This window comes from Prionailurus viverrinus, chromosome X (genome assembly GCF_022837055.1).
Source record: "Prionailurus viverrinus isolate Anna chromosome X, UM_Priviv_1.0, whole genome shotgun sequence".
Lineage (NCBI taxonomy): Eukaryota > Metazoa > Chordata > Mammalia > Carnivora > Felidae > Prionailurus > Prionailurus viverrinus.
In genome coordinates, this window is record NC_062579.1 from 90,203,599 (window position 1) to 90,228,998 (window position 25,400).

At 45.1% G+C, this 25,400-nt stretch overlaps 1 protein-coding gene across 3 annotated transcripts in view; it reads left to right on the plus strand.

The window, feature by feature from the left end:
* The window catches only part of DOCK11 (dedicator of cytokinesis 11), a 202,815-nt gene that overhangs the window by 90,258 nt on the left and 87,157 nt on the right, over positions 1-25,400 (plus strand). For all 3 annotated transcript variants that reach the window (XM_047843161.1, XM_047843162.1, XM_047843163.1), the window contains exons 15-28: positions 206-328; positions 529-605; positions 3,052-3,236; positions 3,330-3,395; positions 5,119-5,211; positions 7,617-7,740; positions 11,179-11,300; positions 11,965-12,051; positions 13,872-13,961; positions 19,716-19,834; positions 21,629-21,698; positions 21,781-21,906; positions 22,494-22,565; positions 23,868-24,014. In XM_047843161.1, the coding sequence (XP_047699117.1) occupies positions 206-328; positions 529-605; positions 3,052-3,236; positions 3,330-3,395; positions 5,119-5,211; positions 7,617-7,740; positions 11,179-11,300; positions 11,965-12,051; positions 13,872-13,961; positions 19,716-19,834; positions 21,629-21,698; positions 21,781-21,906; positions 22,494-22,565; positions 23,868-24,014 (1,501 nt within the window). The remainder of the gene's footprint in view (positions 1-205; positions 329-528; positions 606-3,051; positions 3,237-3,329; positions 3,396-5,118; positions 5,212-7,616; positions 7,741-11,178; positions 11,301-11,964; positions 12,052-13,871; positions 13,962-19,715; positions 19,835-21,628; positions 21,699-21,780; positions 21,907-22,493; positions 22,566-23,867; positions 24,015-25,400) is intronic.

Below are 25,400 nucleotides of genomic sequence, written 5' to 3' on the forward strand. Positions count from 1 at the left end.
TGAACATTCATGCACCATGCGGAAATATGCCCAGAGTAGCGGCATGGCGGGATCAGAGGGCAGGTGTGTGCTCAACTTCATGAGAAATGGCCGAGCGAGTTTCCGAAGTAGTTTTACCATTTTGTACACATACCAGCATTAAGTGTGTCTTCGTTTCTCAGTACTTAAGAATTAAAAAAAAAAAAAAATTCTTTTGCTGTTTTAGACCCATTTTCAAAGATACTCAAGGTTCTCTGGATCTGGATGGGAGGTTTTCTCCTTTGTATAAACAAGACAGTAGCAAGCTTTCAAATGAAGACATTCTCAAGTTACTCTCAGAATACAAGAAGTAAGTGTGTTATTGTAGTAAATCAATACAATAGATGGATTATAGTTTCTTAAAGTGGTAAATGTGAGTCATATATGGGAGAAGCTGAATGCTTTGGAGCATTTTTGCATTTGGAAGCATTTGGAAGTTTGCATATAGGGCAACCGGTGCATTCCGTAATCATAGATTTTAAGTATAAAATATTCTCATTTGACCCCTAGGCCGGAGAAGACCAAATTGCAGATTATTCCTGGGCAGCTAAACGTCACGGTAGAATGTGTTCCTGTGGATTTATCAAGTAAGAATTCACATGTTACAAATAAACCTTAAAGGGCTATGTTTGAATCTCAGGGTTTTTGTCTTTTCAATATATTTCTTAAGGTTTACGTGGTGTATTAAGTTCCTGGGGCTGCTGTAAGAAAAAACTACAAACTGGGTGGCTTAAGACGACAGATTTATTCTCTCCAGGTTCTGGAGGCTAGATGTCAAAGTCAAGGCATCAGCAGGGCTGTGTTCCCCCTGAATGCTCTAAGGAAGAACAGTCAGGGGATGTAGGGCCTGCCCTAATTCAGTATGCCCTCATCTCAACTAATGACATCTGCAGAGACCCTATTTCCAAATAAAGTCACATTCTGAGGTTCTGGTGGCCATGAATTTTGGGAGGGACCATCCAGTACACCATCCAGTACACATAGTGGACAGTTAACAGATTCGGGAGAGGATGAAGTTGATTTTGTCAGATGCAGTTTCATATATAATATATAATGTTGTGAGTATTCCCTAGTCAGTTTCTGTTCTGTGCCTTGGATAAGTGTCCCCAACGAAGGGATCCAAAAGGAGGAGAGTTTCTTTTCCTCTCTAAAGCCAGCAATTTCAGATCTCGGGAGAAAAATGGACAGAAGACAGAAAAGGCACTTGGTAAGAAATAAAATGGAGTGGCTAATAAGAACTGGGAAAATGTTCAAATCTTAGTACTAATGCCCTGAATGCAAATGAAAATCGCAAGATGCTTTTGCTCCTCTGTCAAATTTACGAGAATATTTAACGTGAGACTATCTAATGCTGGCTAGGTTTTAGCCAGGCACCCTCACCTACCGTGAGGAGGACTACAGTGTGCAGGAGTACAGGAGTACAGGAGGCAATCGACATTCACCGATGTCCGTAACTAAGGCGTTTTGATTCTGAGCTGCCATCTATCCATTCATTCACTGAATCAGCATTTATTGAATAAACACTTATTGCATAGCTACAAGATGCCTTGCAATTATGGGGATTAAAGTCTAGAAGGAGTGACTGACACTAAGTAAGAGAACAAACGAGCGACTCGAATCTGTGATTGGGGCGGACTGCGTTAGGAAGGGGGGCCAACAGGGGCCTTCCTTCGGCTCTGGAACTGAAAACATAAACCACTGTACTCTTAGGTGTTCTTTTCCGTGTTGTTTATATTGGAGGGAAATTGGAAACAACCTAAGAGTCCAGCACTGTCAGTGTGGTTAAGGCAGTTACGGTCCACCTATACCGGGAGACTTTATGTAGCCCAGAGAAAGGATGTTTATAAAGAACTCACTGGACAAAACGGTACATCAAATGCTAAAAATATCCCAGGGTAAAGTTCTGTATATACAGTAGGATTTTTTGTATTATTATACAGAACATGCATGGAAAGGAGACTAGAAGAAAATACGCCAAAATACTAACAGTAGTTATCTTGGGATAGTAGAGTGGTCACTTGTTTCTGTGTGCCTTTCTTCTGTATCTCCAGAGAGTCTGTTGTAAGTATCACAGTAATTGGAGGAAACCATACCCTCATCATCTATGACTCCTCCTGGGTCTCCCTGCTCTGTCAATACCTCTGTGCAGCAAGGAGAAACCATCTTAGGGCTCCGTCAGTATATGAATCCCCTCTATTCCGATGGCTACTTCAATTTTTGTTTAAACGTTTATTTATTTTTGAGAGAGAGAGAGAGAGAGAGAGAGAGAGAGAGAGAGAGAGCATGAGCAGGGAAGGGGCTGAGAGATGGAGAGACACAGAATCTGAAGCAGGCTCCAGGCTCCGAGCTGTCAGCCCAGAGCCCGACGTGGGGCTCGAACTCACGAACCGCGAGATCATGACCTGAGCCACAGCTGGATGCCTAACGTATTGAGCCACCCGGGTGCCCCGTGATGGCTACTTCAGTAACCCAGGCTGCCGCCCTTTTCTGAGCCTTTGTGTATTTCACCTTCGGGAGTGTTGAATTTATCACTGGTAGCACATCCCAAGATCTGTTGTTTCCAAAGGCCTCCGTTATTTCCTGGGAGAAAATTGCACCTGCACCAAGTTTTTCAGAGTGACTATCCATGAGCTAATTGGAGACCTACATTTGCTGTTAGTTCCCCGATACCAATAAAAATTTGCAGTGAAAGCTAAATTGCAGCCATAGGAGGAGAAATGTAATGGGTTTCTCTGCAGAGTTAAATTTGTCAAAATTATGATGTGTTATATTTGGCAAATCATTCCACATTGAGAAGGAACTAGCAATCCGTGTCTGGTTTGGATGGTTCCACTCAAATCAGGCCCAGGCTACGCCATCTTGTCCTTCTGGGTTCTTACAGTGGTTGTAGGACTTTCGTCAGCCGCTCAGAAATCTGTTAAATCGCTCTTTGGGAACACAGTCCACGTATATTTTTATCAGTGCAGTAATGTGTCCGTCACCTCAGTTGTTTTCTCTTTGCCTGTTTTCTTTTTTTTTTTTTTTCCGATACAGATTGCATTACTTCCTCATATGTGCCCCTGAAGCCTTTCGAAAAGAATTGTCAAAATATTACCGTGGAGGTCGAAGAGTTTGTTCCAGAAATGACAAAATATTGTTACCCGTTTACTGTTTATAAAAACCATCTGTATGTCTATCCCTTGCAATTAAAATATGATAGCCAGAAGACATTTGCCAAGGTAACGCCGCGTGAACTGTACATTTTGGAGTGTAACATGCTATTTACCGTTCTCCGCTTCTAGGACTCATTTTGAATGATTAATCCTTTCTAGGCGAGGAACATCGCAGTCTGTGTAGAATTCCGGGATTCAGATGAAAGCGACGCTCGCGCTCTAAAGGTTTGTTCACGATCTTGATAAGCGTGCACTTTTAGGAATGATAAAGACCATGGTACTTGGTGGCTAAGTTTAATTCGTTTAAGCGCCATACGGAAAATGTGCTAACGTGACAAAAGCAGTGTTGCCTTTTCTGCCCTCACACCTTGACTGCGAGGATTAAATATTAAGAAATAACAAAACGAGGTAGGAGCATATGTAGCTTTGAAAAACGGGGGAAGCTTCATATACCAGATTTTTGCCTTTGCTCCACTTTGATTTTTCATGGCTCTGATGTGCAATCACAAGGTCATTTTCTCCTATGACCTGACAGTTTATAATGGTATCATCAGGGGACTGTAAACTCCTTTCTCCTTGAAACCTGAACAGTCTTTGAGCAAACAGAAGCACAGCATGAGTGCTTTGATCTGAGATAGGACTTCTTCTCTGTGACCGGCCAAATGGTGCCTCCGTATTATCTGACAGAGCAATCCTTAAATACCTATCACTTCATAGCGCCTTTACGTTTTCACTCTTGAGCACATTCATCAGAGGCCTGAGAGAGAAGTCTGAGAACATCTAGCCGTCACGAATTGTTTATCTGGCTCCCTGCTTCTCTAGCTTGAGCCTAAATCAGACAGATGGATGGCTAGGCTTCGACTCAACCCTCCTGGGGAAAGAGGCTGGAGGCCCCTAAGTCGTTGAATGTTTAATAACCCCTGCCTTTGAAAAGAGGTGGTTTTTGTGGTTCTTGTTTTTTGTTTTGTGCGTTTTTTTTGTTTTTTTGTGGGTTTTTTGTTTTTGTGTCGTTCCTCCCGCGCGCCGCCCCCCCCCCCCCCCCCCCCCGCCAGAAACCTAGGTTAAGAATTCGCTGGCTCAAATTAGGTATATATTCTCTGATTTTCCCTTCACTGCAGATGAGAATAACTATTCCTTTTCTCCCCCATGCAATATCCTTTCGTACACTTCAAGATTCTTACCTTACCTCTCAGCAGTTCCTGCAAATCGCCTTCACAACCGTGTTTAAAGGAGAATTGGCAATGCATTCACACGGAGTCTCTATTTCATTTCATAGCTGGCCTAGAGGCTGGCTCTGAAGTGACAGGGTGAAGCAGTTAGGCCCTATGGCAGTGAAAAACTCACACCAGAAATGAAATTTGATCTTTTCGTGGAACCATAGAAAAGCCTCGCATTTATTTTATTGGTATAACAGAAAGCTGGTGACTTTTAAAATGTGGCTCATAAAGTGAGAGAACAGTGGGCTCGTCTGTAGCCTCATGTATCTGCTAGTGTGTGTGTGTGTGTGTGTGTGTGTGTGTGTTCTAACCCCTCACCTTGCCCACCACACAAGGAGCGTTCAGCAAATACTGCTAACTGGCTTAGGGGGAGCCTCTTCAGTTAAGATAGCAAGTAGCATCAGAGAACGTAAGCTTTCCAGATCTGGTTTCAGAGTGTTTCCTTTCCACGTGATTAGCCATATTTGACTCCTTGCCATCAACGAATTTGGAAGTGCGTTTCTTTGATGGCCGGAAATCCGGAAGCACCCATGCAGCCAAGTTAGGTGCTGTCTGGGGGTGATCGCTGGAGTGCGGGTAAATGATTCGGAGTTTATAAGTTCACGGTGAGAACTGAGTGGGCTTGGCCGTGGCCTTGTGCTCACACATGCCTCTGACTGGATGTGGTTCCATTGCATTATGTTTAAAGACCTTCTCACCGAGACTGGTGATTCGGTTTCCTTCTTTTGCAGTGTATTTATGGAAAACCTGCAGGATCTGTTTTTACCACAAATGCTTACGCTGTTGTCTCCCATCACAACCAAAATCCAGAGTTCTATGATGAGGTAAGAATGCATTTTTCTGATGTTTATAAAACACGGTGGTGGCTCTTTTTTTTTTTTTTTTTTTTCATTTCCATCATCATAGGACAAGGGATTGCAACGGCAGATAAGATGACTCTTGATCTCGGCTCAGGTCATGGTCTCACGGTTCGTGGGTTTGAGCCCCGTCTCGGGCTCTGTGCTAACAATGCGGAGCCTGCTTGGGATTCTGTCTCTCCCTCTCTCTGCCCCTCCTTTCTCTCTCTCAGAAGAAATAAATAAACTTACAAAAATAAAATAAGAAATTCAGAACAGATTTTGTTCAAGGCCCTTCTAGATTTTTCTTCCTGTGGTTTTGCATGCGGTTGGGGGTGCAGCCTCTCTGTAAGTGAAAGGCTTTGGGAGACACAGCAACACTTAAGGGCCACCAGAATCCCACTGGCTGCTCTAATGCCTCAGTAGCGTAGACAGTGGGACCTATACCGTCTCCCAGGCTCTGTGCCCCGCTCCCCAGTCTACCTCTCCGGCCCTGTCTCTGTCTCTCTTTCCTTCTCCACCTCTACATCTCTGTGTACCTCCCAGAGTCTCTCTTAGTGTCTCTGTCACAGCCTCTTCTAGTCGGCATGTCCCTGGCTTCTCCAAATCTGCCGACTGGATTTGACTCCTACGTGTCTCCACGAACCTGGATACAGGCGGCGGCTTTGTGGGTTAGCCCCCCAGGGAGAGAGGAGGCCCGTATTTATGTGCAACAGACCATTAGATACCCAGATGGCGTGGACGCTGTGAATAGGCACGCTCTGGCGACATCTACCTATGACAGAAATCAGTTCTAACGCCAAAACCACGCCTTGCACGAATGATAATTCGGCCAGATGTCCTGCCCCGAGCTGTTTTAATTTGGCCCCCTCTGTAATCAACGCCAGTCGCTGCAGAAAACTTGATCAGGTAGAAGTAATCCACGTTATTTTTAGGATGCCAGAAAGAAGCAGGCTTTTCAGTCATCCAGTCTGTCTTGACCAGGACCGGGAGAGGGAGAGGGACATTGCATGTGTTCTGTGCAGGTAAATGCACGTGCGTCAAATCAGTTAACCCGTAATTTGTCGCTGACATACTTGCGGGAGGCTTTGCACATATTTGGTTGGGTCCTGATTGGAAAATCACTTGAGGTTGGGGGTTTGTATTAAAGTCTTCATTTGAAAGGGCGCCTGGGTGCCTCAGTCGGTTGACCGTCTGACTCTTGATTTTGGCTCAGGTCACGATCCCAAGGTCATGGGATCGGACCCTACACTGAGCATGGAACTTGCTTAAGATGCTTTCTCCCTCTCACTCTCTGCCCCTCTCCCTCACTCATGGCTCTCTCTCTCTCTCTCTCTCTCTCTCAAAATAAAATAAATCTTAAGAAAAGAGTATTCATTTTTAGGATTAAATTCACGTGTCAAGGGTGACAATTGTTCTTTCTTTCTTTTTTTTAAAATTTATTTATAAGGGCACCTGGGTGGCTCAGTTGGTTAAGCCTCTGACTTCAGCTCAGGTTGTGATCTCATGGCTTGTGAGTTCAAGCCCCGTGTCAGGCTCTGTGCTGGCAGCTGGAGCCTGCTTCACATTCTCTGTCTCCCTGTCTCTCCCCTTCCCTACTCACACTGTGTCTCTCAAAAATGAATAAATGTTAAAAAAAATAAAAGTAAAATTTATTTATTTAGAGAGAGACAGTGTGAGTGGGGGATGGGCAGAGAGAGAGAGAGAGAGAATCCCAAACAGGCTCTGCCCTGTCAGTGCAGAGCCAGATGTGGGGCTCGGACCCACACAACCATGAGACTGTGACCTGAGCCGAAAGCAAGAGTCAGATGCTCAGCCAACTGAGCCACCCAGGTGCCCCTACAATTGTTATTTCTTTAAGTAAACTTACATTTTGCTTCAAAAGATATTTACGTGACTGTAATTGGTGCATACCATAATACCACAGTGACTTTGCAGGTTTATTTGCAAAGCTTAATCCACCCCCCTCGCATAAAGGAAGACAACAATTTAGAGAAAAGAAGCCTTTCGAATTCAGTACACATTTTGGATAGATTGTATTCACTGACGCAGATTGAGTTACATAGTATCCCTGGGCTGTGAGGCTGTGGTTTTGATCCAGTGTTTTAGAAAATCCTGCTGCAAAGTTCAGTCCGGGAGAATCCACTGACCTCTCCAGCGAAAGTAATAAATCAGCCCTCACAACCCAGGAGAATACTGTTTTCAAGTTGAAACGGACTGGACAAGCCTTGAAAGTATGTTTAAACAGTGTCTATTATTTGGTGACTTGGCTTGTCATTTAGAAAAATACGTCATTGGGAAAGTAACGATGCAACTGAACTAAAGGTCTGACAGTCCAGCTTGACAATTAAAAATGAAACAAAATGCTGTGTGCGATTTTGCTGTCATTGCAGATTAAAATCGAGCTTCCCATTCACCTGCATCAAAAGCATCATTTGCTCTTCACGTTTTATCATGTAAGTTGTGAAATTAACACAAAGGGAACAACCAAAAAGCAGGACACAGTTGAAACTCCAGGTGCGTGTATTCTTTAAAAGTGTCTTTCTACGGCTGTTTGAGATGGAATTGTCTAGAATGCAACAGGCCTCTTTTCCTCAGGCTGCGAACCACTTCTTAAAAAGCACACATACAACATAAAGTCATGCTTCTCATGCGGGGACACGTATTGTGATAGGCAGTATTTGTGCTATTTCTCTTATGTAGAATGGCCCAGCAACCAGAACTTTCCAGTTCGGCTCCCTGAGGAAGTGGGAGGTGAGCCCAGAGCTGGGGACATTGTTGAGCTTGAGGGAGATTGGTTCTAGTGAGAACAGATGCCATGAACTGGAATAAACTCTAGTAGTGAAGCCCCAGTCCTGGTCCCATTCGGCAAGGCTGGAGGTAAAGAAGTAGGGGCCCTGTAAACATTGTGTGCCACCCCCACTGTATAGATGTCAGCATGCTCTGGGATTCAGATCCAAGCTGGCCTGGATCGGCCTTAAACTCATTCATTCATTCATTCATTCGTTCGTTCACCAACCACGTCTGCATGTTTATTATGTGCAAGAAACACATTGTAGTAGGTACTGTGGAGAACCAAACATAGATCGCGTCTTAAGGGGGCGTATGGTCTGGCCGGGGAAATGAGACCTGTGTGGACAACTACAATACGAGATCAAAAGTAGTTGCTGAGAAAGTGGTATGATGTGATCTCAGAGAATATTGAGTTATTACTTCAACTCGTGGCGGGACGAGTGGCTGGGAATCTGGGAAGGCTTCCAGGAGGAGATCGTGTTTGGGTGAGGCCTTGGAGGGGCGGGGTTGAGATTGAGAATGCAGTGATGGTAGGAAGGTAGCGGATTCGAGGATAAAGGAGCAGCCTGTACAGAGAGAGGCGGACTGTTGAGGGGTATGGCCAGGAAAGCACACATAGTTCAATACCACGAGAGCACAGGGTGTTGGGAGGGGGAGCCACAGGATGTCAGGTTGATAAGGAGGCGTCAGATCGTGGAAAGCCTTGAATGCCAGGCTGTGGATTTGATTGCATTCTGTCACCAATATGGAAATACAGAAGGGTTGTAAACACCAGTAAGAGCTGTTCTGCGGGAAGTCCGTAGAAATCGCAGTTTGTTCAGGGCAGGGACCTTGAGGGTTGAGAAGAAATCTGGCGGAACAGTAGGAACCCAAGGCCGTGCATCTCTTGAAAGACAAATGGCTACTTCCTTATTTCCATCCTAGACAGCAGTGGGCAAGGTGCTCGGTGGAGCAGGGGATGGTTATTCTGTGGGCCACTTGTCACGTGTTCCTGCCCATCCTTAAGTGGCTCCACGCCTTTGAGCCAGACGGCGTGTGCTTGACATCGTACCTTTCCAGCTTCCAAGTGCTCTATATGCGTTTTCACTGAGAGACACCCTTGGTCGTGCTTTTGATTAATTCACCGTGCGGAAGGTGTTGCCTAAGCAATTCCATAGAGACGGAAAGTAGATTAGCGGTTGCCAGGGACTGGGGAGAAGGGAAAATAGGGAGTAGCTTCTAAGAGGTGTGGAGTTTCTTTTCGGCGTGATGAAAGAGTTCCGGAATGAGTAGCAGTGGATGCCCAGCTTTCTGAAATAGACTAAAAATCATTGAATTGTGCGCTTTAAACGGATGAATTGATAGGGGAGGCGGGGAGAGGGGAAAATGGGTGATGGGCATCGAGGAAGGCACTTGTTGGGATGAGCACTGGGTGTTGTATGGAAACGATGAATCACGGGAATTTACTCCCGAAACCAAGAGCATACTATATACACTGTATGTTAGCTAACCTGACAGTAAATTATATTTAAAAAAAAAAAAAAAACAACGGATGGATTGTATGGTATCTGAATTCTAGCTCACTACAAATTTCTGTGGGGAAAAGTTTTGCCCAAGAACAAGAAAGAGATTTTCCTATTTTCTGGACCGGAAGCCTTTTGTCTCCTGTCCAGTTTTCGGTTAATTACTCTGACAGAGTCCTTTTGAATGGTTCTTGCACTCCTGTTACTTTCCTGTGTTCTTTATAGGAGAACAGCTCTGGGTAAACCATTTCTGAAGCTGTACTAGTAAAGATCCCTGCGGGCGTGTTTCAGAGTCTGAGAAAGCCATTTAGTCTACTTAGAGAAAGCAACATATTTGTCTTCTTTTAAGAATTAAAGCATTTGCCAAATTAAACACGTGAATGAAAACATTCTAACCAGATTTGTGTTGACTTCTGTGTTCACAGTATAAACACGCACGCGCACACACACACACACACACACACACACACACGCTCACGCAAAGAATTTTAAAGAATCAGAAGGCAGCGGCTTTAAAAAGTGCTCTCCAGCCAACACCCTGTCTCGTATGCCAGAACTGGGTCCAGAGCAAGCTTTTTTACCGCTGAGTTATAAACACTTGAAGCCCAGAGTAATCTCTATAATGGAAATACTGACACTGTTCAACCTGAGGAATACAGATGGCTCTGACTCGTTTAGCTAGAACATGATGAGTTCTTTAATAGAAATCCAAGAGGCTTTCTTGAGTAGAACCGTTAAGAAATATAGAGACTGGGAAAAATCTCTCAGTGGATGCAAGTTGTAAACACTTATGCACTGGCTGCATTCTCCTCCTGCATTTTCCTCCTTCTGTACTCAGGAAAACCGCCCAACTGAGTACTGCCTTGTATGAATACGGACTGCAACCTTGGCTTGTGACCTTGATTTTTCCGTAGTCCCCTACTGTTGGATTGCTGTCAGAAACTTTGGAACTTACTGCTGGTGGTCTGAGATTGTCCCAGACACAAGACTCTGTACTTCTACTAAGAATGGATGAGAGAGATCTGAGTCCTTTTAAAAAAAAAAAATAAATAAGTCTAGGGGTGCCTGGGTGGCTCAGTCGGTGAAGCGTCCGACCTCAGCTCAGGTCATGATCTCACAGTCTGTGAGTTCGAGCCCCGTGTCGGGCTCTGTGCTGACAGTTCAGAGCCTGGAGCCTGCTTCGGCTTCTGGGTCTCCCTGTCTCTCTGCCCCTTCCCTGCTCTTGCTCTGTCTCTCTCTGTCTCAAAAGTAAGTAATCATTTAAAAAATTAAAAAATAAGTCTACCACAAATTATCCCCCAAAGGGTAAACATAACGGTCCTGATGCACTTTTAAAAACTTAAAGTATTTTCGTATATTATTACCTGTCTTTGCTCTCTCCTAACTAAGAGATGGAAAGATGGTGTGTTGTTCCCAATTTATAGTCCAGGAAATTGAGTAAATAAGTCATTAGTGGCCAGGCTGGGATTAGGAAGCCATCCAAATGCATTGTTCCTTCCCTCCCGGGTATTCGGATGCCCAACACCTGGACTCCCACATATGGACCCCACCCCCACCGCAGGAAACATCGCCACCCTGCCCTGCTCCCCAGCAGTCCGAGATTTGTGGAGCTAATTGCATTTGCGATTTCGTTTCTCATGGTTGATTCTTGTGTTGGCAGTTGGCTTTGCCTGGGTACCTTTGCTGAAGGATGGTAGAATCATTACATTTGAGCAGCAGCTGCCGGTTTCAGCCAATCTTCCTCCAGGCTACTTGAATGTGAATGATGCAGAATCAAGAAGGGTAGGAGAATAACTGTCTTTGTTGAAGTAATCACAATGTCGCGTTTAAAAAGTAGAATGCTGGGGGCGCCTGGGTGGCGCAGTCGGTTGATTTTGGCTTAGGTCATGATCCTAGGGACGTGGGAACGAGCCTCGAGTTGGGCTCTGCACTGAACATGGAAGTTCCTTAAGATCCTCTCTCTCTCTTTCACTTTCTTTCGCTCTCTCCTCTTTCTTTCTTTCTCTCCTTCCTTCCTCCCCCCTTCCTCTGCCCCTCCCTGCACTCACTCACTCTCTCACGCTGTCTCTCTCTCTCTCTCTCTCTCTCAAAAACATGAAAAGTAGAATGCTGTATTCTAGAGGATAGCTTCACAAACTGTGGTCTGAGGACTGGTCCACAAGAAAGATAAGTCAGGAAAATCAGTGTAAAACTTTGATAGCAATTTGACCCAGGTTACCTTGTGTCTATTGATTCTAATAAGTTTCAAAAGCTGGGGCTTGGAGTTTGTGCATCATCGTAAAATACTCCTTTAGTTACTAGTTCATTTTTATTGTAATTTATAAAAGTGTCAGCCTGCCAAAGATTGGAAATTCAAAATGGTTTAGGATCCATTTACTCTAAAGGCAGACTGTTTTCTCCAGGAATTCCCTATGTGTGAAACTAACACATTTGTTTCTGTTCACAGCAATCTAATGTGGATATTAAGTGGGTAGATGGCGCTAAGCCTTTGTTGAAGATTAAAAGCCACTTAGAGTCTACCGTTTATACTCAAGTAAGTTGCATCATGTGAATTTCGTCAATTTTGCTATTTGAATATTTTTTTAAAGTTCTTTGTTTGGTTGTTGTTGTTTTTTTTTTTTTTCCCTAGTAATCTCTACACCCAGTGTGGGGCTTGAACTCAGGGCCCCAAAGTCAAGAGTCACATGTTCTTCTGACTGAGCCAACCAGGGGCTCCTGAATCCATTTCTTGTTTAAAATAGACTATGTTCGATTCCTGCAGCCTCAGAGAAGTTGTGGCCTCAAAGACTTTCTCATTAGCAATAACATCATTCTTAATTGTAATAGCTCAAGTTGTATAATCCCTGTCAAATCCCCAAATCCGTTTATTCCCATTAATGGATTCATGCCTTACAAAACTCTGAAAGGAAGGTTGGAGGCTATCATCACCTTTTTAAAAAAATAAATTTAAGTTTTGGGAACAGTTTGGGATTTGCAGAAAAATAGGGTCGTACACACAATTCCCATATACCCTGTGCCGAGTTTCCCCTGTTACTAACCTCTTACATTATTTAGTATGGCACAAGGGCACTAGGGTGGCTCAGTGGGTTGAGCGTCCGACTTTGGCTCAGGTCACGATCTCCTGGTTCAGGAGTTCGAGCCCCACATCAGGCTCGCTGCTGTCGGCCTGTCAGCTCTGTAAAGAGCTTGCTTTGGGTCCTCTGTCCTCCTCTCCCTCGCCCTCCCTTGCTGTGCTCTCCCCAAAATAAATAAATATTTTTAAAAAATTACTATGGCACGTATGTTCTAATTAATGAACCAGTAGTGATCCATAACCATTGACTAAAGTTTGTATTTATTCAGATTTCCTTCTTTTTTACCTATGGATTCTATCCAGCGTAACATACTACATTTCGTTGTCACGTCGTCTTAGGCTTCTCTTGGCCGTGACAAGTTCTCAGACACTCATTGTTTATGATGGCCTTGTCAGTTTTCATGAGTAGTGAAGTTTTGTAGGATGCCCCTCTGTTGGAATTTGTTTGATGTTTTTCTCATAGATAGACCGGAATTGAACATAGCAATGTGAAGTCAGTGGATCATGGATGGCTAGTAGTTTACCCTTGTCCTTGGCATCCATGAAATTACAATCAAAATATCTGTTGGAGGTTCTCAAGCACAGTTTGGAAATTCACCGATGAGGAAGATGAAGTCCACGTTCCTTGGTGTGGCCTATAAGGTCCTTCTCGGTATACAATATCTAGATTCCACATAGGACGGCTGGATACTTGCCGACCAAATTGCCACGATCGCTTGGGCATTGAATGCCTGAGACTGTTATTATCTGGTAACTCCCTGCTGATACCTTTTCTTCACCTATCAGTCCAGACCTCTGTTCCTACTCATTTCATTAAAATCTAGAAGCAGCCCGGGGCACCTGGCTGGCTCAGTCAGTCAAGGATCCGACTCTTGATCTCAGCTCACGTCTGGATCTCAGGGTCGTGAGCTCAAGCTCCGCACAGGGCTCCACACTGGGCATGAAGCCTGCTTAAGATGTAGAGGCTGCCCAACCCGACAGACCACACCCGTCAAAAAAAGGAATTAAATGAACATTTGGCTAGCTGCGCAAAGATTGTGGCCTGCCCGGTATGCGTGGGTACATGCTCACTCTGCCCGGTTTTGCTGCTTTTTGTGATGGCCGAGGGGACCACGGGACACGGGCACACATGTCGGTGACTGCAGCTGCCGAATCTGGGAGTCAGAAGACCCAGATCGATCAGCTTCTGAGACGCGGATGCGGGGGGGACGGAGCGTCGGAGCGCCTGTGTTTGAGGGTGATGAATCAGATTTCTATGGCTGTGTCCATCTGTTTTGCAGGATCTACATGTCCACAAATTCTTCCATCATTGCCAGCTGATTCAGTCAGGCTCCACAGAAGTTCCGGGGGAGCTCATTAAATATTTAAAGGTAAATGAACAGCAGCTTTCGGCGGAAGGTTTGTTTCTCGTGTCTTTCTCGTTGCCACGTTTTGATGGGGGGGGGGGGGGGCGGGACGGAAATGAAATGAACACCTTAAAATAGTTGGGGCTGTGTATCCTCAAGGGAATACTTTCTGTAATGTGCTTTTCTATCAGTTGCCTATTTAGGAGCAGACAGCAGAGTTGCTACATTAGGAAGAAACTGTTACAGCCAGACTCTGTCGACATATTTTTTGAAAGTCTCATGAAAATGTTTACTTCGGTTCCATAAATCGGTTTTCTTGGCTCTTTTCTCTTCCTGCTGACTGCCCGGTGAAGGTGGCTCCTGCCGTGGGGAAAAGGGTCAGGACACATGGGAGCGCGTCCCTTTTGCTGGGAGTAAAATGGACGATTCCTGTGTCTGTGGGTGAAAGATGATATCAGCAGGGTCCACTGAAGACCAAAAAGCCCAGTTTCCGCGTGTCGCGTGGGAGAGAGTCTTAAGAAACACCATATTTTATTTAAATGTCTTGAGAACCCAAGGCTCTGTTTATTCCCTAACACGGTGGGACTGAACTGTACATCGTGGGACTTAGTTGGCAGGGACTGTTTCTGGTTACTCCTTTCGTAGGTCAGCCATGGAAAGTCTGGGGCATTTTTATTTTATTGATTTGTTTTTAATTTTTTAAATATTTATGTATTTATTTGGGGAGAGAGAGCGCGCGAGCGAGCAGGCGAAGGGACAGAGAGAGAAGGAGACAGAATCCCAAGCAGGCTCCGCACCATCAGCACAGAGCCCGATGCGTGGCTCAAACCCACGAACCGGGAGATCATGACCTGAGCCAAAATGAAGAGTCGGACACCCAACCGACTGACTCACCCTGGCACCCCAGGAATTTTTATTTTATTTTTTTTAATTAAAAAAAAATTTTTTTTAACGTTTATTTATTTTTGGGACAGAGAGAGACAGAGCATGAGCGGGGGAGGGTCAGAGAGAGGGAGACACAGAATCTGAAACAGGCTCCAGGCTCTGAGCTGTCAGCCCAGAGCCCGACGCGGGGCTCGAACTCACGGACCGCGAGATCGTGACCTGAGCCGAAGTCGGTCGCCCAACCGACTGAGCCACCCAGGCGCCCCATGGAATTTTTATTTTAAATGAAATCTGTACAGGATTTTCCTTTGGATGTATGTTATTACTTAATGATGTTCTCAGGAGACCAAAACATTTGTCTCTTTTTTTAAAAAAATTTTTAATGTTTATTTATTTGAGAGAGAGAGAGAGAGAGAGAGAGAGAGACAGCGTGAGCAGGGGAAGGACAGAGAGAGGGGGGGACACAGAATCCAAAGCACGCTCCAGGCTCTGAGCTGTCAGCACAGTGTCTGATGCGGGGCTCGAACTCCACAAACTGTGAGATCACAACCTGAGCCGAAGTCAGACGCTTAAGTGACTGAGCCACTCGGGCGCCCCCAAAAATGTTTGTTTCATTTCAGAGAGGTAGTATGACATGAGACCACAGGTATGGGTTCTGGAATCGTTTCACCGAGCTTGTGTCCCAGATCTGTCCCCTATTAGCTCTGTGATTGACCTTGGCCAAGTTACTGAACTACTCCACGCCTTGGTTTCTTCATCTGTCACACAGGGATAACCTGTGATGCCAACTCGTAGGGTGGTTGTGGGGCTTAAGTGAGATAGGACATCCACCATATCGTAATCACTCGGGGGTACACTTATTTGTTGAGTGCCTTCTATGGGTCAGAGACATCATTCTGAGTGTTTGGAATATAAGGAAAGAAAGCAAACAATAATCCCTGTTGTCGAGCGCTTACTTTCTTGTGGAGGCAGATGGAAAATAAACAAGTAAATGAGTGTGTTATATATATGTACATAAATCTAAATATATATAAATATGAGCAGCTTGCTTGGTGTGTCCAGCGGGACTTCCAGAGTGTGAGGACATCATGTTGGAGGAACTAGGCAGGTAAGGCCTCCTAAGCCGTGATGAAGAGTTTGAATTATCCCTTAAGTAGAGGTGGGAGCGTGGCAGGGCTTTGAACAGAGGAGTGACATGGCATGATTTGGGTTTGTTTGTTTTTTTTTTTAATGTGTATTTTTGAGGGAGAGACAGAGTGCGAGTAGGGAGGGGCAGAGAGAGAGGGAGACACAGAATGGGAAGCAGGCTCCAGGCTCTGAGCTGTCAGCACAGAGCCCGACGCGGGGCTTGAACCTACAGACCGCGAGATCACGATCTGAGCCAAAGTCGGAGGCTTAAGTGACTGAGCCAGCCAGGTGCTCCTGTGATTTGGGTTTTTAAAGTATCATTCTGCCTACCATATTGGGAAGATACCGTTGGTAGGGTAGAAGCAGGGAGATGGTTGATAAACAGTGGCTATTATTCTTTAAAAAAAAATGTTTTTTTTTAAATTTTAGAGACAGAGAGAGAGTGAGAGTGCCTGAATGGGGGAGAGAGGCAGAGGGAGACCTCAGGACAGAGCCCAACATGGGGCTTGATCCCAGGACCGGGCCAAAAATCGAGAGTCGGACGCTCAACCGACTGAGCCACCCAGGTGCCCCTGTGGTGGCTATTATTCTTAATTATCATAAGCAGTATAACTGTCATCCAGCTTTCAAATCCTTTCCTCGGGTAACGTCTAGAAAGCCAGCTCTGTGTACGAATGCTTCGTCTGTTAAGATCTTTGGCTTTTCTTCCAGGGGGAAAGCTCCATAAAAGTTTTAGCAGAATGGAATGGAGCAGAGCATCATTTTCATATACTGGTATTCTTAAAATGGAGTAAAAGAAACGCACTCCTATTTGTGTCTTTAAGGGTGTGGAATTTCTGATATTTATGTGACCTTTGCTCGCCCTCTAGTGGCAGTGAGTGAAAGGCCACACGATTGCAGAAAGAGCGGAACTCCTGTATGGACCGTTTGCACTGAAAGGGCGTCTTGAGATTTCTTTGATGAGGAAACTGAAGCCCAAGTAGAGGGGATTTGCCTGTGGTCACTCAGCTAGTCAGTAGCAGAGCTGAGCTCAGCCTGCGACACGTGTGTCTTGACTCCTGGTCTCGCTGTCTGTTGTCCCTGTAAATGGCCTTGTTTTACCAATTCACTTAACATCTACTTATGTATGGAATATTTCTCCCGATGCTGCGAGGCTTGCAGAGAAGAATAACTGAGGGTCATCGCCCATCTTAAGACCATTTGGAGAGAGAGGACATACATAAATGAAATGACAATGTAAGTCATCAGTACAAACGAGAGTCGAAAGCAAGATATGATAGATATCAAGTGCATGGTACAGGTTGGTGTGCTGAGGGCTCAGGGAACTTAGGAACCACTGAGACTACAGGCCTCCCATCTTAATTGGTTCCTTATCTTATTTAAAATTTTTTTTTAATCTTTTTTTGAGAGAGAGAGAGAGAGAGAGAGAGGGAGGGAGACAGTGCGAGCAGGGGAGGGGCAGAGAGAGAGGGAGACACAGACTCCTTCTCCAGGTTCCAGGCTCCGAGCTGTCAGCACAGAGCCCGACATGGGGCTCGAACTCACGAACTGCAAGGTCATGACCTGAGCCGAAGTTGGACACTTAACCGACCGAGCCACCCAGGCGCCCCTGTTGGTTCCTTATTTTATTCATTGATCTCGTCATTCACCGAATCCTTACTGAGCACTTCGTATGAGCCAGATATCGGTGAGGGCACTAGGAATATAATGGGGAACTGTTCAGACTGCATACCTGCTCTAGTTGGGGTAGAGAGAGTATAAATGAGTAACTTTAGGTCAAGATAAATGCTGTGAAGCAAAGAGAACAGGTTAACGGGGTCCGATGTGACAGGAGCGCGTTCTAGACGGAGTTGTCACGGAGGGCTGTCTCAGGAGCTGATGTAAACGTCTCGCGATGGCATGTTTGAAAGACAGAAGGAAAGAAAAGATGGTGTAGCTGGAACGCAGGGAGCAGCTGGAGGGGGCAGGTTCGCGGTGGTTCTGTTGTAACAAAGGGGGAAAAGAGCACGCTAGCGCTGTTGCATCGAGAATAAATGACCGAGGAGCGATACAGGATTAGTTTTGCATTGACTGCCCATCTCTCTTTTCTACCTGATGTGATTGCACTTGCCCTTTAACTCTCCTCCTCTCTGAAGCCTTATTGAAGACTCCGTTGTTTCTTCCTTTGTGCGTTTTGTATAGACCGCTATTTGTACACGTTGCCATTCGTATTGCAGATTTAGTCCCGGGTCTTTACCCCCCCTCCGGCCCCCCTCCCCACAGACCGTGAACTGCTTGATGGTGGGAACCAGGGCTTTTTTTGGTGTGCTTGGCATTTGGAAGTTCATTCACAATGCCTTCGTTGAATGAGTGGGATGAGCGGCTTCACCGAAGTAGGGGTTTGAACTTGACTTGGAAAGGTGGCTGGGATGTGGCCACGAACTGAACAGAAGCACCAAGGCAGGAATGCATATGATCTACTCGCAGAGCAACCAAGGTACCAGTTTGGCCTTGTGAAGAATGTGGAAAGTGTTAAGGCACCTAACACAGGTTAGGTCTCAAGTGATCTTGAACCCCAGGCCAGGGTTTCTCAACCTTGGCAATACTGACACTTTGGACAGGTTCATTGTCGTACGTGGCTGTCCGGTGCACTGTCGGATGTTTAGCAGCATCGGTGGCCCGTGCCTGCTAGGTGTCAGCAACCCCCAGTTGTGACAACCCCAAAATGTCTCCAGACACGGCGGGACGTCCCGTTGGGGGGCAGAGTGGCCCCTGGCTGCCAAGCACTGCCCTAGGTCATGGGGAGGCATCCCAGACAGGAGGTGATCTGCTGTAACCCAGTCGGAGGGTGATGAATTTGGAAAGGAGAGGTGGATGTGTGGAGAGTAAAGAGAACCTGTAGAGGCCTCCTAGGAAACGATTAGACTATGTTGATTATAGGTTCAGAGGGGGTGATGGCAAGTAAGGCTGGAAGAGAGGGGACAAAAGGAAGGAAAACCTGGAAGGCAAGGCTATGTACGGGGGCCTGGGAAAGAGAAAGAGTGAGTTCCTTAGGTACAGAGACTTGTCCCCTCCATCTCTGTATTCCCCACAGCACGAAACCTTGAAGGGAGGTCGAAACAGTGAGACTTGTTTTCGCCTTCTGGTTGGCTGGTTGGTTAAACGATCGAGTGAATGCCTGAGTGAATGAAGGAACGCGGAGAGAAGGGAAGGAAGAAGAAAGAAATTTTACAGATTCCGCTGCTTGCGTCGTTTCTACGTATATGTGGGCACATGGCTTCTTTTTGCTGTCAACGCACCTACCGCCAGAGACAGGGGGTTACAACTTGGAAGAAATGTACTAGGAGGATGTCTGAATGTCGCGTGGCCTCAGTTTCATGGGTGGGGCCAGTGGAAAGCCGATTATGTAGAGCAGTGCACTTGATTGAATCTCCCTTCTCAGCAGATCGACTGGTGGTCCCCATTCTGTCAAAGACACTGCCTGCTGGGACGTGTCGGTTTACCGAGACTCGGGCGTCTTTGTTCCAAAACCCGCTTATCCCAGTCATACTTTTTTATCTTCAGTAAACAAAGTATCTAATGCGAAATAACCTAACAAAATCTGAGTGCCCAAATAGAGATGTGGCTAAAGGAGCTAACCAAAGCGCCCTGTCTTACAAAGCTCACGTTTACGTGAGCTTCTATTCTAGTGAGTACATCTCTCATGACTTGATTTTTTGTTGTTTCACATTGACAAGTTACGTCCTATTTCTGTTTGTTTTCGTAACTAACAATGGCTTATTTTAGTGTTTGCATGCCATGGAGATCCAAGTGATGATACAGTTTCTGCCTGTAATTCTTACGCAACTCTTCCGGGTTCTCACGAACATGACCCACGAAGATGACGTTCCTGTCAACTGTACCATGTGAGTTTCGGCCCTATAATACGGAGAAGCAACTCTTGTTTCTTTTTGTGTTTCTGCATGTTAAAGACAAATTTATCTTCCAAACGAGAACGCAAAAGTCAGAAATCTAATATCTGTTCTTTCTTGTTTCATGCTTCTCAGACTGGGGGACCTTGTATCCCCAGGGATAGATGGTACCAGAAATCAAAGGACAAACTGAATGTGTTTTCCTCGACCAGGGGTTCTCAAACTTTACTGCATGTTAGAATCACCCAGGGAGCTTTTAAAGATGTGTGTGCCGAGACCACATTTGTACCAGTGAAACCAGAATGTCTAGGGATGGAACTCAGCGTCAGCAATTTTTTTTAAAGTTTTCTAGGTGATTCCATAATGCAACAGAGTTTGAGAGCCATTGCCCTAGACCAGCGTTGTCCGATAGAACTTTCTCCAGTCATGAAGTTGTTCTACACGTGTGCTGTCCAATATGGTAGCCATTGGCCATTTAGCTACTGAGCACTCGAAATGTGGCTAGCGTAACTGAGGAACTGAGTTTTCTTTAATTTACATTTAGTTAACATGCAGTATAATATTGGTCTACAATTCAGTGATTCATCACTTACATCCAATAATACCCAGTGCTCATCCCAACAAGTGCCCCCCTTAATGCCCGTCACCCATCTAGCCCATCGCCCACCCACCTCCCTCCGTCAACCCTCAGTTTGTTCTCTATATTTAAGAGTCTCTTATAGTTCATTTCCCTCTCTCCTCTTCCCTCGCCCCTTCCCCTGTGTTCATCTGTTTGAGGAACTGAATTTGTAACTGTAGTTCATTTTAATTAAATAGCCACAAGTGGCTAGTGGCTCTCATGTTGGACAGAGTCGCCCTGAACCATGAATTTTTAGTGAAAAGGATAAAGGATTATTATTTTTTTATAGAGACAAACAAGGATCTATGGTAGAGTTGAATGGAAAATGCACTGAATTTTGAAACGAAAATAGGATACTCCAAAGAATTGAGAGCTCAGTGCTGGATGTTTCTGGCTTTGCTGCTTCTGCCGTTGCCACGACCTGTCCCAGCGGGTCTTAAGCTACGGCCCTGCACACCGTTTGCTTTGCTCTGCTGTTGGGGCTAGTTTGCTTGAAAACTTAAGAAGCATTATTCTAGTCCAGTGGTTGTCCAATATGGCTCCCGCACCAGCACCATCAGTATCACCTGGGAGCTTAGGGGAAAACAAAAAACAAACAAACAAACAAACAACAAATACCGCTCATCGTTGAACTTCACCCCAGAGCTACAAAGTCAGAAACTCTGCAAGAGGGGCTGAGCAGTGCACCCTCTAGGTGATTCTGATGCACGATAAAGTTTGAGAACCACTGCTAGTCTCGTATATGGATTTTATATTTACTTCTCATCCCAGGTCCTGTCATTACACCTGTCTGGTCTCTCTCTTCCTTTTTCCCCATCTGTTGCCGTGCTTTCCATCTTTCTCTTCCTTTCCTTTTACTCCCTGGAGGGGATTTCAATATTTACGGCACCCGAGGTCTTCTACTGTAGAGAAGCTATGACCATGCTTGAAACGCGTGCAGAACAGAAGCGAGGCATCTGGGTTGCCCAACTACAATGCCCTTGTTTTGACCCAGGAAATGTTGTGCAAGGCCCCGAGCAAGTTCGATGCCGAAATCTTGGTCGGACCATCTTAGGACATCCTATGCAATCCTCTGACTTTGAATTCTTCAGGCAGTGTGGGGGTATTTGGGGGGTTAGATACTCCAACTGTGGTAACTCACATGCTGATTTCTGTGAATGTGTTTGCAGGGTTCTCTTACATATCGTTTCAAAGTGCCATGAAGAAGGCTTGGATAATTATTTAAGATCTTTCATCAAGGTTTGTGGAATAAGCTTTCTCTGGGAGCAGTGTATTTCATGTGAGGATTCTGACTTAGGGCTGCATTTTCCTTCATTTGTAGTATAGCTTCCGACCCGAAAAACCGAACGCGCCTCAGGCCCAGCTGATCCATGAAACTCTGGCCACTACGATGATCGCGGTGTTGAAACAGTCTGCTGACTTTTTATCGATAAACAAACTGCTAAAGGTAAGGAACCAGGACACAAGGAACCATTTCGGTTCTAGTCTTTTCGTCATTTGCTCATGTGACCCTCCCCCCCCCCTTTTTTTTAGTGTTTGTTTATTTTTGAGAGAGAGAGCAGGGGAGGGGCAGACAGAGAGGGTGACAGAGAGAATCCCAAGCAGGCTCCACGCTATCAGCACAGAGTCCGATGTGGGGTCGAACTCATGAACCCCGAGATCCTGATCTGAGCCAAAGTTGGACGCTCAACCGAGCCACCCAGGTGCCCCATCTGTAGAGAATTTAAGAGCAATCATAAGACAGACTAAAAGTTGGTTTCCTCTCAGCACCATGTGTAAGCAAATCCAAATAAGGTCTGTGATAAGATGCCCCTCCCCACACGGCAAACATTCCCACCACATGCCCTTTGCACCTCACCGGCTGGCGCTGAGGTGGTACAATATTACCTTGTGCAACTTCGATGGTGAATTGCCATCACTTTAAAATGTTAAAGTTCAGAGATAAGGTCCATACTGATTTGTTGAACTTTGCTGAGCTTCAGGATTTGGGTAACTATTAAAAATTGATTTTATGTATTTGTTGGTTTATTTTAGTACTCGTGGTTTTTTTTTGAAATTATTGCAAAGTCTATGGCCACATACTTGTTGGAAGAGAATAAAATTAAGGTAAGTAGGCTAAGAATAATCTATGTTTGAAAATATTTATTTATTTTGACAGAGTGCACGAGCAAGGCAGGGGGAGAGAGAGAGGGAGAGAGAGAGAGAGAGAGAGAGTCAGCGCAGGGCCTGACGTGGGGTTCGATCCCATGAACCATGAGATCATGATCTGAGCCGAAACCAAGAGTCAGACGTGTAACAGACGTAGCCATCCAGGTGCCCCAAGGATAATATTTAGCATAGGCAAAGAAGGCTAATCCTGTTCACAGGTAGCAATGATGCACAGATCCTCTTATACCGAAGGGCTCTTAGCCCTTGACTTTGTCAGTTTTGCCTAAGAAAACAAACCAAAACCAAACACCAATGGATGTATTGCATGAATCTGAGGTCTGACAGTTCATACATTTTCAAAGTCCTCAGAGGCTTGTTCACATTCATTCTTTCCTTTTTGTTATGTGCCATGTAAAATGCATTTTCTTTGAAGCTTGCCTTTTATCTTATAGCTTAGAAATGTCTATGTTGAAACATTCATTTGGAGACCAAGTACCAGATCAGCAATCACCCCTTAGAAAGGTCTGACGCATGTATGATGTTCAAAACACCTTCTGTAATAGATGTGTTTCTGGAATGTGGCATATACATTGAGTTGTATTTTTAGATTCTCATAAAAGTACAAAGAAATTTTCTTAGTTCTAGCAATTACAGAGTCGAGATTTGTGAAATGTAAATATTCACCTATTTACCGTTTTCGTCAGACTTTTCACAGAATGGGTTTGCTGAAATTGTGTGTCAGGAAAAGAAACTGGAATGAAAATCTGGGATGTGGGTAGATCTCAGGAACATAATTCCAAAGTTGTTTTTTTTTTTATTCTTAAAAAAAATTTTTTTAACGTTTACTCATTTTTGAGAGTAAGAGGGACAGAGCATGAGTGGGGGAGGAGCAGAGAGAGAGAGGGAGACGCAGAATCCAAAGCAGGCTCCAGGCTCTGAGCCGTCAGCACAGAGCCTGATGCGGGACTCGAACTCACGGATCGTGAGATCGTGACCTGAGCTGAAGTCAGACGCCCAACCGACTGAGCCACCCGGGCGCCCCCAAAGTTGGTTTGTTGATGATTTCAGTCAGTTCATTATAGTTCCTCTAAGGATCTGAAGTGTATGTTGAACTAGTGATGTCATCTTTAAGTTGGGAGAAAAGTTATACTCCAGTTAAGAAAAGCCACATTTATATCTAGAATGTGTTTGAAAATAAAAATAGCAATTGATTTAAACCTTTTACAGCTCTGACTCTTTGCTATGTCTGTTTGATTTAAGCTTCCCAGAGGCCAGAGATTTCCAGAGGCATATCATCATGTCTTACATTCATTGCTTCTTGCGATAATTCCCCATGTGACTATTCGCTATGCCGAGATTCCCGATGAGTCCAGAAATGTCAATTATAGTTTGGCTAGCTTCCTGAAGGTGAGTTAAAGGCAGCCAGAACATGGTAAGGAGATACTCTTCACCAATATGGTCTTTTAAAGCCAAAGGAGAAAACTACCCACTTTCTAGAGACTCAGCTAGGTCTTTGTAAAATGCGGGAGAAACTTTTGACTGAATTCATCCATCAGTTTAGTAAAACAGCCAGGTTTGATCCCTCCCTCCCCCCACACACACACTGAAATGCCTAATTAATTAAATCAGAGGTCCCATACAGGGGTGGCTTAGCCAGAAGGCATGTTTTGCTTGTTTCACGGGATGTTTTTTCAAATATATTAATTTAAGTGCCTTTAGACGAGGCATGTACTTTCTAGGTTGCCACAGGCCCCACCACTCCCTAGTATACCCTTGACTCTTTATGCATTTAAATCACTTCTCTGACCCTTGTCGGCCTTTGAGTTTGCAACTCTGGAACGAAAGCAACCTGTTTGCTGATGTAACCGCAGTCTACATGTTATTAATCCACGTGAGGGAAGATTGTTCATTTCGGTCAGCGAGATGATTCTGTTTGAGAGATACCAGAAACTCCTATATGGATGAAGAACCACGCATTTATCACTGTTCTGGTTTATCGTAGTTCTAGTTTTTTGGTACGTAAAGGGCAGTGCTAGAATGTAATTGTTCTATAAAGTGGGTGACAATATTTGAGTTGTCGCAGAGAAGGGGCACGGGTTTGTAAATGCGCTTAGTGTTTGCTTGCTCCTTTCTGCTACCCCTCTTCTCCCAGCCCTTCCTCATATCTCAGCCTCACGTAAAGAACCTCACGGTCGAGACTCCATCCAAGCAGTTTTCGTGTCTGACGTACCCTTGTTTTCCATTTTTTTTAAACATGTTCACTTCTTTTGAGAGAGAGAGAGAAAGACAGCACGAGTCAGGGAAGGGGCAGAGAGAGAGAGAAAGAGAGAATCCCCAGCAGGCTTCGCCCTGTCTGTGCAGAGCCCAACACGGGGCTCAGTGTCACGAACCTTGAGATCATGACCTGAGCCGAAATCAAGAGTCGGACGCTCGACCGACTGAGCCACCCAGGCGTCCCCACCTATCATTTTAAAGTAAATTGGGGCGCCTGGGTGGCTCAGTCGGTCGAGCGTCCGACTTCAGCTCAGGTCACGATCTCGCGGTCCGTGAGTTCGAGCCCCGCGTCGGGCTCTGGGCTGATGGCTCAGAGCCTGGAGCCTGCTTCTGATTCTGTGTCTCCCTCTCTCTCTGCCCCTCCCCGTTCATGCTCTGTCTCTCTCTGTCTCAAAAATAAATAAAACGTTAAAAAAAAAATTTAAAGTAAATTAAGGAGGATGCTATTTGAAATGTAAACTCTCAGTTTCTCCCATGGGGTTTAAACTTGAAAGCTACTATGTAAAGGGAATAAATCGA